The 11336-nt window shown below is 49.9% G+C and overlaps 1 protein-coding gene across 1 annotated transcript; it reads right to left on the bottom strand.

Moving 5' to 3' along the window:
• Positions 1–2075: 2075 nt before the first annotated feature.
• BOLA3 (bolA family member 3) lies at positions 2076–11204 on the bottom strand. The gene is made up of 4 exons (XM_037027185.2): positions 11049–11204; positions 8939–9062; positions 7082–7170; positions 2076–2318 (listed from the first exon to the last, which is right to left on the bottom strand). Exons 1-4 carry the CDS (start codon positions 11100–11102, stop codon positions 2253–2255), a joined length of 333 nt encoding a protein of 110 aa, XP_036883080.1. The 5' UTR covers positions 11103–11204; the 3' UTR covers positions 2076–2252.
• Between the last annotated feature and the right edge of the window lie 132 nt (positions 11205–11336).

The following is an 11336-nucleotide window of genomic DNA, read 5'->3' as shown; positions in this document are numbered from 1 at the left end:
TGATTCACAGAGAGAAGCAGACAGGGGAAGTGGACGAGGCCCAGTGGCAGTGGTGTTCCTGACACTGAGCTGTACCCGTGCCCTTTCTGCTGCTTGGCTCTTCAGCCCTTCCTTCCATACGTGGATTGCCCAGTATTCTCCCAGTAATGCGTGAACGCCTCAGTTATCTGTCACTACATAACATCTTACCCCAAAACGTAGTGGCTTAAAACAACACATATTATCTCACAGTTTCCATTGGTCACGAATTGAGGAGTAGCTCAGCTGAGTTGTTCTGGCTCAGGCTGCAGTCAAGATGTCAGCTGGGGTGAGCTTTCTGAAGGCCTGACTGTGTTTGTGATTGGGAAGAATCCATTCCAGGATGGAGCGCCCAAATGCCTCTCTTCTTGGCAGGAGGCTCAGTTCCCCACAGGCTACTGGCAGGCCTGTCATTGGCTGTTGGTAAGAGGCCTCAGTTCCTCACCACATGGACCTCCCCACAGGCTGTTTGAGCAGCCTCACAACATGGCGGCTCCCTTTCCACAGAGCAAGCAATCCAAGAGAGAGGGCAAGGAGGAACCACAGTGCCTTTCGTGTTAGTTTCTGAAGCTGCACTGTCCACACTTTAGACGCAGATCACTACGCCCACCCTCAAGAGGAGGACAGTTAGGCTCCATGCAAGAAACGAGAGGAATCTGATTCTCTCAGTTCTGGCTGACCACTGCCCTCCTCTTTTGCCTGTGGGACACCAGGCTTAGGCATTTCCTCACTGCACACCTACAAGCTGTCCCCCAGGGCGTCTAGCTCCTAAAGGTGCATGGTGCTCAGTTGTTTCATCCTGCCTTCTCAGCTCTGACACAATTGCATCTATTCCTTGGAAAAGGCAGTTCTGCCTTGGCAGGACACCCATCCCTCCCCCAGAACCAGGAAGAAGAAAATATTTTTAAACCAAAAAATGGGGGCACAGTATGTGAACAGAATATTTAAAATGTGTGCTGCTCCTTAACTCTGGGACCACATACACTTACTTGTTCAGGAGGCAGGTGGGACCTTCAGAGCCAGTAGTGACCACTGACTTCCCTGGTCGTTGGGTCCATGAAAGACAAAGGAAGAGTTTGAGGAAGGAGTGGATGGTAAACCTGCCATCGCCATGGTGACCTGGGTGCCAAGGACTGAATGCAGCAAGGGACAAAGTGATCTTCGAAAGCTGTCTGAGAGGGAGGTGTGAGCGGGAGGGCAGTAGCTGCACTGTGCGGGCGGGTGAGCTCACCAGGGCTCTGGGTTGCAAGCAACAGACACTGACCATGCTGATGTCAACAGAAAAGAATTAAGTGACAGTATGTAAGACAATCACAGAACTTTTGGGAACCCTGGTGGACCCAGCTTCTGAAAATGAGCAGGAACAGGAAGGCTTTGGACAGAGCCTCATGATCACACCCAGAACCCATGACCGCCAACATGGACTCCAGAGACAGCAGCTTGTAACACTGCTGTGCCACTGCTTACAGCCAGAACACTGGATTCTGCTGGCAGGCCAGTACCCCAGGTTCTCAGCTCCCCTGCTCCCAGGTCCAAGCCCAGGGAAGATCTGTCTTATTGGCCAAGTGTAGATCACCTCCCTGTGCTTTATTGCAAGGGAGCTAAGAAAGCTGGGCTTCCAGCTTCTGCTGTGGGAGGTAGATCCACCTCCCGCTAAGATACAAAGGGTGGGGAACCTTGAAGTAGGAAGAAGACCCTGATCCAGGCAGCCCAGGTTCCTCAGAGTCCACTCCAGAGTAAAAAACTGAGTGTCTAAGATCATTCCTGTAAGAAGTTTGGAGCAGAAAGGAAATAAACTTAAACTTAATTATGTGGTAAACAAATGGAACAGTAAACCACAGGATTTTTCTTTTCTGTATGATTAAGGGGGTCTTGATGGCAGCTTCATGGAAGAACAGTTTCACAGAGCAGAAGAAACAAGCAAGTCTCTTGATAAAGCCAGACTTAGCTGGCACTGCATTCTGCCTCTGAAGCAGCAGGACAGAGCTGCCCGAGATGAGACTGCTTTGGACAGAAGGACATTGCTTCTGAAATAAAAGAATGAGAAGCATTACTAATGATTCTTCAAAAGCTGTTGCCTTTAATACCTAAATAAAGAACATATTCTTCTATAATTATAATATGGAAATGTCTATGAACAAAATAGGCAAGTTTTTGGCAAATGCCTGGGGAGGAACTGTGTCCATCAAGTTTGTCCAAGGTCGTAAAGCAGCATCTATACAGCCAGGGCGTGGTCAGTGTTTGGGGATGGAGGTAAATATCCGTAATCCATGCATCCCTTTGATTTCTTCTTTTAGTGCCTAGGTGAGTAGAAAAGCGTCATCATTTATTTGTACTTGACATTGATTACAGTAAGTCTCTATGAGAGTATCTTTATAAAGCTGTGTCTGTAGGAGGCTTTGCACATGCTTTGTTTAAGCAGTTTTTCCTTTTTTTGGAAACCATTTTTTTGAATCAGTATCTAACATGGCTCAAAAATCAAAAGGTTAAAAAAAGGCACACAGTGACGTCTCCCTCCCACACCTGCCCTCCATCCCCCGGTTTCCCCCTCATTCCCAAAATAGAGAACTGTTGTTAGTTTCTTACGTATCTTTGCAAGGACTTAAAAATGTACATTCAAGCTAATATAAATATATATTCCACCCCGCTACCTTTTTAAAACACAAATGGTAGCATTTCAAGCACACTGTTCTACACTTTGGTTTTCCCCAACCATTGGAGATTTTCCATGCTAGGCACAAAGAGCACCATCAATCTTGTCTATACCAGCATAGTATCTATCACATGGATCTAAAGTAACTTTTCAGCCTCTAACAATGAACTTTCAGGCTGTTTCCTGGGTTTTTTTTGCTATTTCCAGCAATGAACAGCTGTTCTTTTTTTTTTTTGAGAGGGCATCTCTCATATTTATTGATCAAATGGTTAACAACAATAAAATTCTGTATAGGGGACTCAATGCACAATCATTAATCAACCCCAAGCCTAATTCTCAACAGTCTCCAATCTTCTGAAGCATAACAAACAAGTTCTTACATGGTGAACAAATTCTTACATAGTGAATAAGTTCTTACATGGTGAACAGTGCAAGGGCAGTCATCACAGAAACTTTCGGTTTTGATCACGCATTAGGAACTATAACCAATCAGGTCAAATATGAATTTTTATTCATATTTGATTTTTATACTTGATTTATATGTGAATCCCACATTTCTCCATTATTATTATTATTATGTTTAATAAAATGCTGAAGTGGTAGGAAGATGCAAGATAAAGGTAGAAAACATAGTTTAGTGTGAACAGCTGTTCTTAAAAAAAAAAAGACTAATTGGTTTTTACTTTACCAATTTACTCTATTTTAGATCAGGAGATAAAGGTGTAAACTTATTTATGAGATTTGTTTAAGGCTAAAGTGTCAGGGCCAAAAATCTGAATGAGCCACCAGTCAAATCAGTATTTAGCCCTTGCAGCACCAGGAAAGAACCTGTAGGACCTGAGGGAGGCTTGGACCACTCAAGGTTAGAATCAGCGCAAAGGAGACAAAGTCCTTTTATACTAGGCCCAGCCCTGATCTTCACGGTAGGGTAGCCAGTTTTTTCCAGACTGTCCCACAATCTCCCTTCTCTTAGGGAATGGTTCCTTTCCACTTCACTTGTATATTGCCAGTGGGACTACCAATTGGCCTCTATTCAGGCAGCCATGTGGCACCTGGCCCAGCCTGATTGGTCCAGGGATGACACATGACCCAAACAGGGCCAATCAGAATTTTCACTGGCCTTTTCCGATGTGCCGCCTTGTCCCTTGGGTCACTACACTGGACTGTCAGTTGGAGGCAGGTGGGGGCCACGTTCTCCACCAAGAAGAGAAAGTCCATTTCCAGTACAGAACATAAGGCCAACACACAGAGATATGCTGAAAGCTCAGAGAGAGACAGAGAGAATAAGAATATGAAAGAGGACAAGCAGAGGAACTTGTTTAGGACCTGAATCTAGTTATGCCAGAAACCAGATAAATTCATGGCCCAGTTAATACCCTTTGTGTGCTTATGCTAGTTTTAGCTTGATCTGTCACTCACAGCAAAAAGAATTCTGACACATATGGTCAGGCTTATAGTCAGAAGGGTCCTTAGAGACAATATAGTCCTATTCATTCCCTTGGTAAAAGAGAAATAGAAGCCATCCCTGTCCAAAGTCAGTAAGCAAGAGAGAAACAGAATCAGGAACTGGACCTGATGTCTTTCCTCCTGGTTTCCCTTGCATTCCTGTCCAATTCTGATGCTAGGAACCGATGAGCCACCCACCATCTCCATATTCACATACAAGCCCCCTCAACTCTGCAGACAAACAGACCTGTCCCAGGGAAAATCCTCATGTCCTCGCTGGGGGACAGACACACAGCCTGGGGCCACAATGCTCTCTGCAGGCATGGAATGCTCCCTAGAGGCTGTCCCTAGGCCACCATCCTTCAAGCCTCCTTGGCTAGGTGACAGCCCAGCTACACTGTCACATATGAGGCCTTGACTCCTCATGCCCTGCCCTCAAAACCCTCCCAGTGCCTTCTCCCAGCTCGCCCACACCCTCTGAGGACTCCCCAATGCAGGTCACAGGACCTTATAGCCTCAGAGGGCCTTGCAGATCACCTGGGGTACTTCACAGTTAAGGAAACTGAGGACCTGGTAGGGAAGTATCCCACAACAGAAAGATAGCCTGGGTAACATTTTTCAGCACCTACTATTATGCTGGACGCTGACAGCACAGGAGAGAAAGGCATGGGAGAACCATGGAAAGGGAAAGCAATGTACATCTGCCACAGATGGACTCAGAACCTGGACTCCCAACCTCTAAAAGACGGGCAGCTCATGCCAGGCCCAGTTCAGACTCGTTCTTACAGATGGTTCACTTCACTCCTCCCACACGACTCTCACGGCCACCATCTGCAAATGTAACCCTCTGAAAATGCCCACAAGCACATTGGTACATTGAGATATACGTACTAGAGCCCTAACAGCTTGCGGTGGCTAATGTGAGCCTCGGTACAGCCTTGCTGTGGCCAGGCTCCAGGGTGCCATTCCTCCCCTGCTAACCCATTCCGGCCAGTGATGGTCGCCTGGCTATGGAACTGCATGGGGTGCCCAGGACAAGCAGTGCTTGGGCAGGCAAGGCAGCTCAGCTGCTATGGTAACCCCGGTCACAAGCATGCCAGTGCTAGGAGGTGAACTCTCTGAAATGGCACACCTCGCAGGCACCCAGTATTTGAATTCTCTGTAAGTCAAAAGCCAAATGCAGGCCAGCTTTCCCTACTGTCTGCACACATTCGACAAACACTGACTGAGCAGCTTTAGGTGCCAGGCCCTTTGTCAGGTGTCAGGGACATAGCTGTGAATAGAACAGACCCAGGCCCAGCCTACACTGGGTTGGCTTCCCAGGGGGACGGCGAACAAGTGAGCAAGGTTCTCCTGCTAGGATGCAATTCCTTCCTGTAGCGGCCCAGAGGTAGCCTTCGCCCAAGATGATTGGGGTGACATTACCACAAGCCCAGGGAAGTGCTCCCCTTCTGCCAGACATGGTGCAGGTAATGCCCAGTGTCATATATGATGATGATGGTGGATGGGCGGGGGCTGCAGCTGACATTTGTTGAGGGCTTATTATGTGTCAGACTGTTTTCGGTGCTCTACATGTACTTCATCACTAACCCCAACAACAGTCTTTTGAGGCAAGTTCGGTTACTCTCCCCAGAACAGATGAGGAAATTGAGGAAGAGGGAGGCTGAGTAACTTGCTCAAGGTCACGCAGCTAGAAAGTAGCACAGCCTGGATTTGAAATGTAGGCAGTCTGACTCCAGACCCTGCATCCTTACCACTTGTAACTGTGGCTTCAGGCCAGGGGATGCACTCAAATTAACAGCACCCATGGGAGTCTGGTCACACTAGGCACCCTGACCAGCTGGGGATGATCTGGGCCAGTCAGCTCTTTCCTGCTTCGTCTTATACTTGGCTCCAACCCCTAAGATCGCATGGTGCCAGAAGCACTTCTGGATGAGGGAAGTGGTTGCTGTTCCGCCCCGGACCACCAGCATACCTTCTAGGTACCCACAACTTCACTCCATGAAGAATCCAAAGACGGACCCAGAAGGGAACTGCCCGCCAAGGGCTGACAGAACTAGGGGCAGACAGCAGGGATGTAAGTATCCAGGTCACAGGGCAGAAAACACTAGAGTCAGAGGGTAGAGGGGCATTTGTCCCCTGCCAGGTAGGGGAGACGGCGTTTGAGCTGTGTGGAGGAAGGCAGGAAGGGAACCCAGGCAGGAGGCCCAACCTGGGCAAAGGTCCAGACACACAGGAAAGACACTGGGCAGGGGCTGAGGGAGGGTTCGTACAAAGAAAGGTGGGGAAAGGCTCGATGTAGAAGGGGCCGCAGAGGGACGCTCATGACCAGAGCTGTGCTTCACCAAAGTTAAACTAGTTCACAACGTGCAAGACCTTCCAGAATGATTTCAACACACCTACTGAAAGGGGCAAGTTTATAGACACAGGGCCAGGGGTCAAGGCTGCTGTAAATTCCAAGTACAAAATAAGCATAGATGACGTATAAACTGGGCCTTAGTTAAATCTGATGTTCCAGATCCCTCATGTTCTGTCACTGGGTATGGGGCAGCTGGAGCAATTCTCAATCATGCTATGCCTCAATTTACCCATCTGTAAAGCAGTCCTAAAGAGAAGCTAGAAAATAATCTTCAGATCTATAAAAACATACCTTTCAGGACTCCTAAGTTTCCAAATACTATTCAGTATGTGACAATAACAGCAATCATTGTGAGTATTCAAGGAAAGGCAAAATAACTATTGGGTGGCTTGTTTACAATTCTGAATAAAATTTGTATTTGCCCACAATCTGATTTCAGATTAGTTCCAGATAATATATATTTCTTCAGGTCCTGAGTCCAGTTTGCATGACTGTGCTTCTGCATTCTTCTTTCCTAGGGCTGACAGTAAAATACCATCCCCACTCAGCAGGCCCTGCTGAACACTGCAGGCCAGCAGCAAAGGAACATAGTTACCTTTACTGACCTGATTTACCATCTGGTGCTGCTGAACAGTTCTCTTCTCCTTAAATTCTTCTGACTCGATTTTGATTTCATACATTGCTCCACAGCCTCCTGAAATAAACATAATTCAAAAATGTTTCAGTTATTAAAGTTATAGCAACCACATCCCATATGTCCCTGAAGTACCGTACAATATAAAAAGGTCTGAATATTATTATTCAGCAAGAAGCTGCTAAGACTGTTAGGAAATGATCATGGCTTATAATCTTTCCACTTACTCTTCTGTCAGGCTGCTGTGATCCAAAATGTGCCCTTTGTTTTGAAGGGCAGTTACATGACCCAAGACTATTGCTTGTGGGGCAGGAATAATAAGGCACAAAGCATGGGAAACCTATGAAATGTAGGCTTTCCTAGCATTTCTCTTTACTAGGCCAAAATACCATGGAAGAGGATGGGAGGAATTGGAATCCACTGAATTTTAGTGTCTAGCAATTGGTTTTTTTAAAAGTGCAAAAATACACTGAAACTTGTTTTGAATACTGTGTGATATCATCCAAGAGAAAAAAAGGAACAAGGAAGCATGAGAGGGACAGGGACACCGCATCCCAGAGACCGTGACGTGCTGGTCCTGGAGCACTCAGGGACCTCCTGCACCTCCTGGCCCCCAGGCCACACCGAGTGTGTTGCCTGGGCTCCCGCAGGGAGGGTGCAGCTTTCTGATGGAGCCTCCTAGCAGAGCTTGGAGGAGACACATCCCCCTGCCCAAGCTTTGTCTCCACAGCACTGAAGAGTGACTGCTAATGACTGATGCAAACAGGCTGCTCTGGCATAAACCAGTGTGACCAAAAAAGACTGTCCCCTGTGCTGTTCACCCCAGGCCATTGTATGACAAGTGCAATTTACTTAATAGGCTTTGCCACCCTTCTCTTACGTTCTCCAGGAGTCCAAATTAACCTTTGGTTAAACCAAGGTTCCTGGCCTTGATTCCCTTTCTACATTCTGTCCAGAGCTGGGCAGCGCCAGACTGGAGGTCAACTTCCAGCTCTGCCCTGCTTGGGTCTGTGGCAGGTACAGGACTGGTGATATCAAGGCCTCAGCACTGGCCTACTCACCCAACTCACTATTCCCATGGATCTTTGGACTGATTAATTTCCTATAGTTTCCAGAACAAAAACTACTTCCTTAACTTTCTCCCAATCCTTGTAAATGTTATATTGTCAGAGAAGCCAAAGACTGTGTCAGGTGGATGCCTATCTCACTGCCCATGACTAGGCAGTCCACGTGTGTGTCTGGATAAAGGCCCCACATCTCTGGCCTGTGGGTGCAGAGGCCAAGTCCCCAGCCTGCTCTAACACAGCCAGCCTGAACCATCTGAGAAAGGCAGGGCCTGGCCGAGGCTGCTAACTGGGCTCGTGACAGAGTCTGCCCTGGGTCCTGGTTCTTTGCCCTCTCCGGGCTTATCCCTTCATGGCGAAAGCAAGGCAGTTATTTTCCTTAAAAGGACAAAATCCTCCTGAGGTCTGCACCCAGCCCTGACATTCTAGGTGTCAGAAGAATGTGGGGAAATTAAAATAAGGCTCAGCTCGAAGCCAAATTAAAGACTGGAAAGCTGAGCCCAAGGGTGACCTCATCCAACCTGGCCCAGGCCAGCAAGCGTTGAGTCCTCCCAGCCGGGACTTGTCCCCACAGCTTTCCTCCCATGTTTCTGCCTGCCCACCTCTACCCCATGAGGCAGAGGCCAAGTGCCATGTGTCCAAAAGCCACACATATTGAGAAGCTGTGGATGGCACATTCTTTCTGCCAAGCCCCCTGCTCTCTCTCTGTCCCTCTGAAGGGCAAAATCCTACCAAACTCTGGGAAAGACAGGAGAAAACCTGACCTGAAATGTCGGTGACTTTGATAGCTGTGGCTTGAGGAAACTTTTCTTTGAGAATTTGGGTCACTCTGAGTTCCCCCTCAGTCTGCGAGGCAAACATCCGCTGGGCACAGTGGAGAAGAGGAAGCTGCCATGGAACAGAGGAGAACCATGCCTGAGAAAGAGGATGCTGCCCCCAGGCCGGGCCGGGTCACTGTCCAGGCCCCACCTGCTGCTTCCCTGCAAGGCAGGGCCCCAGGCCCTCGCCAACATGGCCATGGGCAAAATCAGAGGGACTGGGTGATGTCAGATGTCCCTTTAAGCTCTCTAGGACAGAATAAACTTGAGGGGGGATGGAATTGTAAGGAACTCACTTTGACTCTAGAGACAAGGCCCCACACTTAATTCCATAGATGTTTAACTCCCCATGATAAGGCTGTGAGGATCAATATCAGGAGGGGCCAAATGCCACCCTCCTTTAGGCCTGGTTAACATTCCACACTCTTGCAGTGGGATGCAACCTTGTGACCCACTGCTCAATAAGCCAGCTACCCTTGGCAAAGTGTACTGATTCTTACTGGGGAGAAGCAGTTCTCTGTATGATGACCTGGAGGAGGAGCACCTTTAGATATTTACTATTGGCAACACCGCTGCTGCCTTCCCCATTGGCTACCACAGGAAGCCAACATTTCTGATGGGAACGTGTCTCAACGCTGAGAGGGGAAGGAGCACAAAACCGGCTGGCAGCCCTTTGGCCAGTTTGAGCACATGCTAAAAAGGGATACAGAAAATAAAGCATGGCAGGCCTTGAACATCAGGCTAAAGATTTTGGACTTTTGTTAGACAGGCCTCTTAATACCAAAGTAACCTATGTGAAGCAATGCCTATTGAAGCCAGTCAGCAAAGATGCCAGGTAAGAGGCATCAAAAGGGTGGCAGGTGGTAGAACACCAGCGCTATTCATTGAGGGCTGGTGCTGAACATACTGTCCCTTCACTCCTCAATCCTACCCATCCTCAGGCCTTTCATAATAGCGCAGAGCAGGCCTGTGTTATAGAATCGCAGAGCACCTCCTTTAAAATGGCCTGTGCCCTCACTCTTTTACCAACTGATCTCAAAGGCCAACACAGAGCCTGTGCTGTTACTGCAGCCTTCCAGGGCTAAGCCCAGGGCAGGCCCTTGGGAGGACTTGGGTGTTGGATGGATGAATGAATGAATGAGCAAGGAAGAACCACACAATTTGAGGCATGCCTACTGGGCACCTGCAAAGAAGTCTGTTTTCCAGCAGGCAGCTGAAATGCAGGTCAGGAGAAAGACCCGGGTTGAGGCTGTCTGAGGGTTCTGCAGAGAGGCAGAAACTTGATGTTGCGGGCCTAGGTAAGATTGGGGTGGGCTGGACCTCTTCTGAGGACAGAACCTTGGGTGCAAACGAAGAAAGGGTTAGAGGCCGGCAGAAGCGGTGATCATTAAGGTGTAAGGGTGGTTAGCACTGCTGATACCCTTCATCTTAGCTCATCGGTGGGCAGCTGCGTTAAAAGAGCAATCTACTGACAAAATCCCCAGAATGCCGCGTGTGCACGCTGCAAGTCACCAGTAAAGCTGCCGGCCATGCTTGCCGGAGGCAGGTTCAAGAGCAGCAGAAGAGAAAGAAGAACGTGAGAGAAAAGTGAAAGAGGTGGATGGAGTGAGCAAACACTCACAAAGGGGGAGGGAAAATTAGGAGCGCGCGTGGTGAGCGCCCTCTGGGTCTGCGGGGGTCAGGGTCACAGAGGCTGGGCGGGCATTCCAGAGCCCACGCCGTGACCCCAGGCCGCGGCTCCACGCTTCGGCTCGGTAGGTCCCACACTACGTTTTCCGTGCCCACCGTGCTATGGCTGTTCGTGTGTCTGTTCCGCTCGCCCCCAACCTCCGCCCGACTCGTGAGCTCCCCGGCGCGCCGGGGCCCTACATTTCCCCGAACGCCGGCTGCCGGGGCCCAGCGAACCGAGTCAACGAGTGAATGAATGGAAGAGAGAAAGGAAGGGGCAGCCTCGGGGCCTGCGCGGCGCCCTCAGCCCTCGCGCCGGCAGGGGCCTACCCCGCCGGCCCTCCGCAGCCCCCGCCCCTGGAGAGCGCCCGGCCCTGCCCGCTCTCACCCCGCGCGTCCCGCGGAGCATAGGCGCCGCCGCGGCCGGGCTCCAAGCCGCCATGCCCGGCCGACGCGGCCCGCCGTCCGAGGTCACCGGGTCGCCCGGAAGGCGCGGAGCTGGACTCCGAGAGCCGCTGCCGCAGGCGAGGCCGCCCTCTACCGCCCGGAGGCCCCGAGCCACCCCGCCGCTGCAGGTCTGCGCCTCCCGGGGCTGGCTCCACCCACCGGCCCTCCTCTGCCCAGAAACACGTCCGGGGAGCTCGGCCCTGTCTGCTGACCTTCCCTGGTCCCAAGG

The sequence above is a fragment of the Manis javanica genome, chromosome 1, assembly GCF_040802235.1.
Source record: "Manis javanica isolate MJ-LG chromosome 1, MJ_LKY, whole genome shotgun sequence".
Taxonomy (NCBI): Eukaryota; Metazoa; Chordata; class Mammalia; order Pholidota; family Manidae; genus Manis; species Manis javanica.
This window is presented reverse-complemented; position numbering and strand designations above follow the sequence as displayed.

Bases quoted from the DNA above. Each gene is read 5' to 3' on its own strand.
- BOLA3 (XM_037027185.2), bottom strand. From the start codon at position 11,102: ATGGCGGCTTGGAGCCCGGCCGCGGCGGCGCCTATGCTCCGCGGGACG. The intron at 7,171-8,938 runs GTCAGGTTTTCT...TGTTTATTTCAG, and splicing joins CAAAGTCACCGACATTTCAG to GAGGCTGTGGAGCAATGTAT. The intron at 2,319-7,081 runs GTCAGTAAAGGT...CTACTCACCTAG, and splicing joins AGCACCAGATGGTAAATCAG to GCACTAAAAGAAGAAATCAA.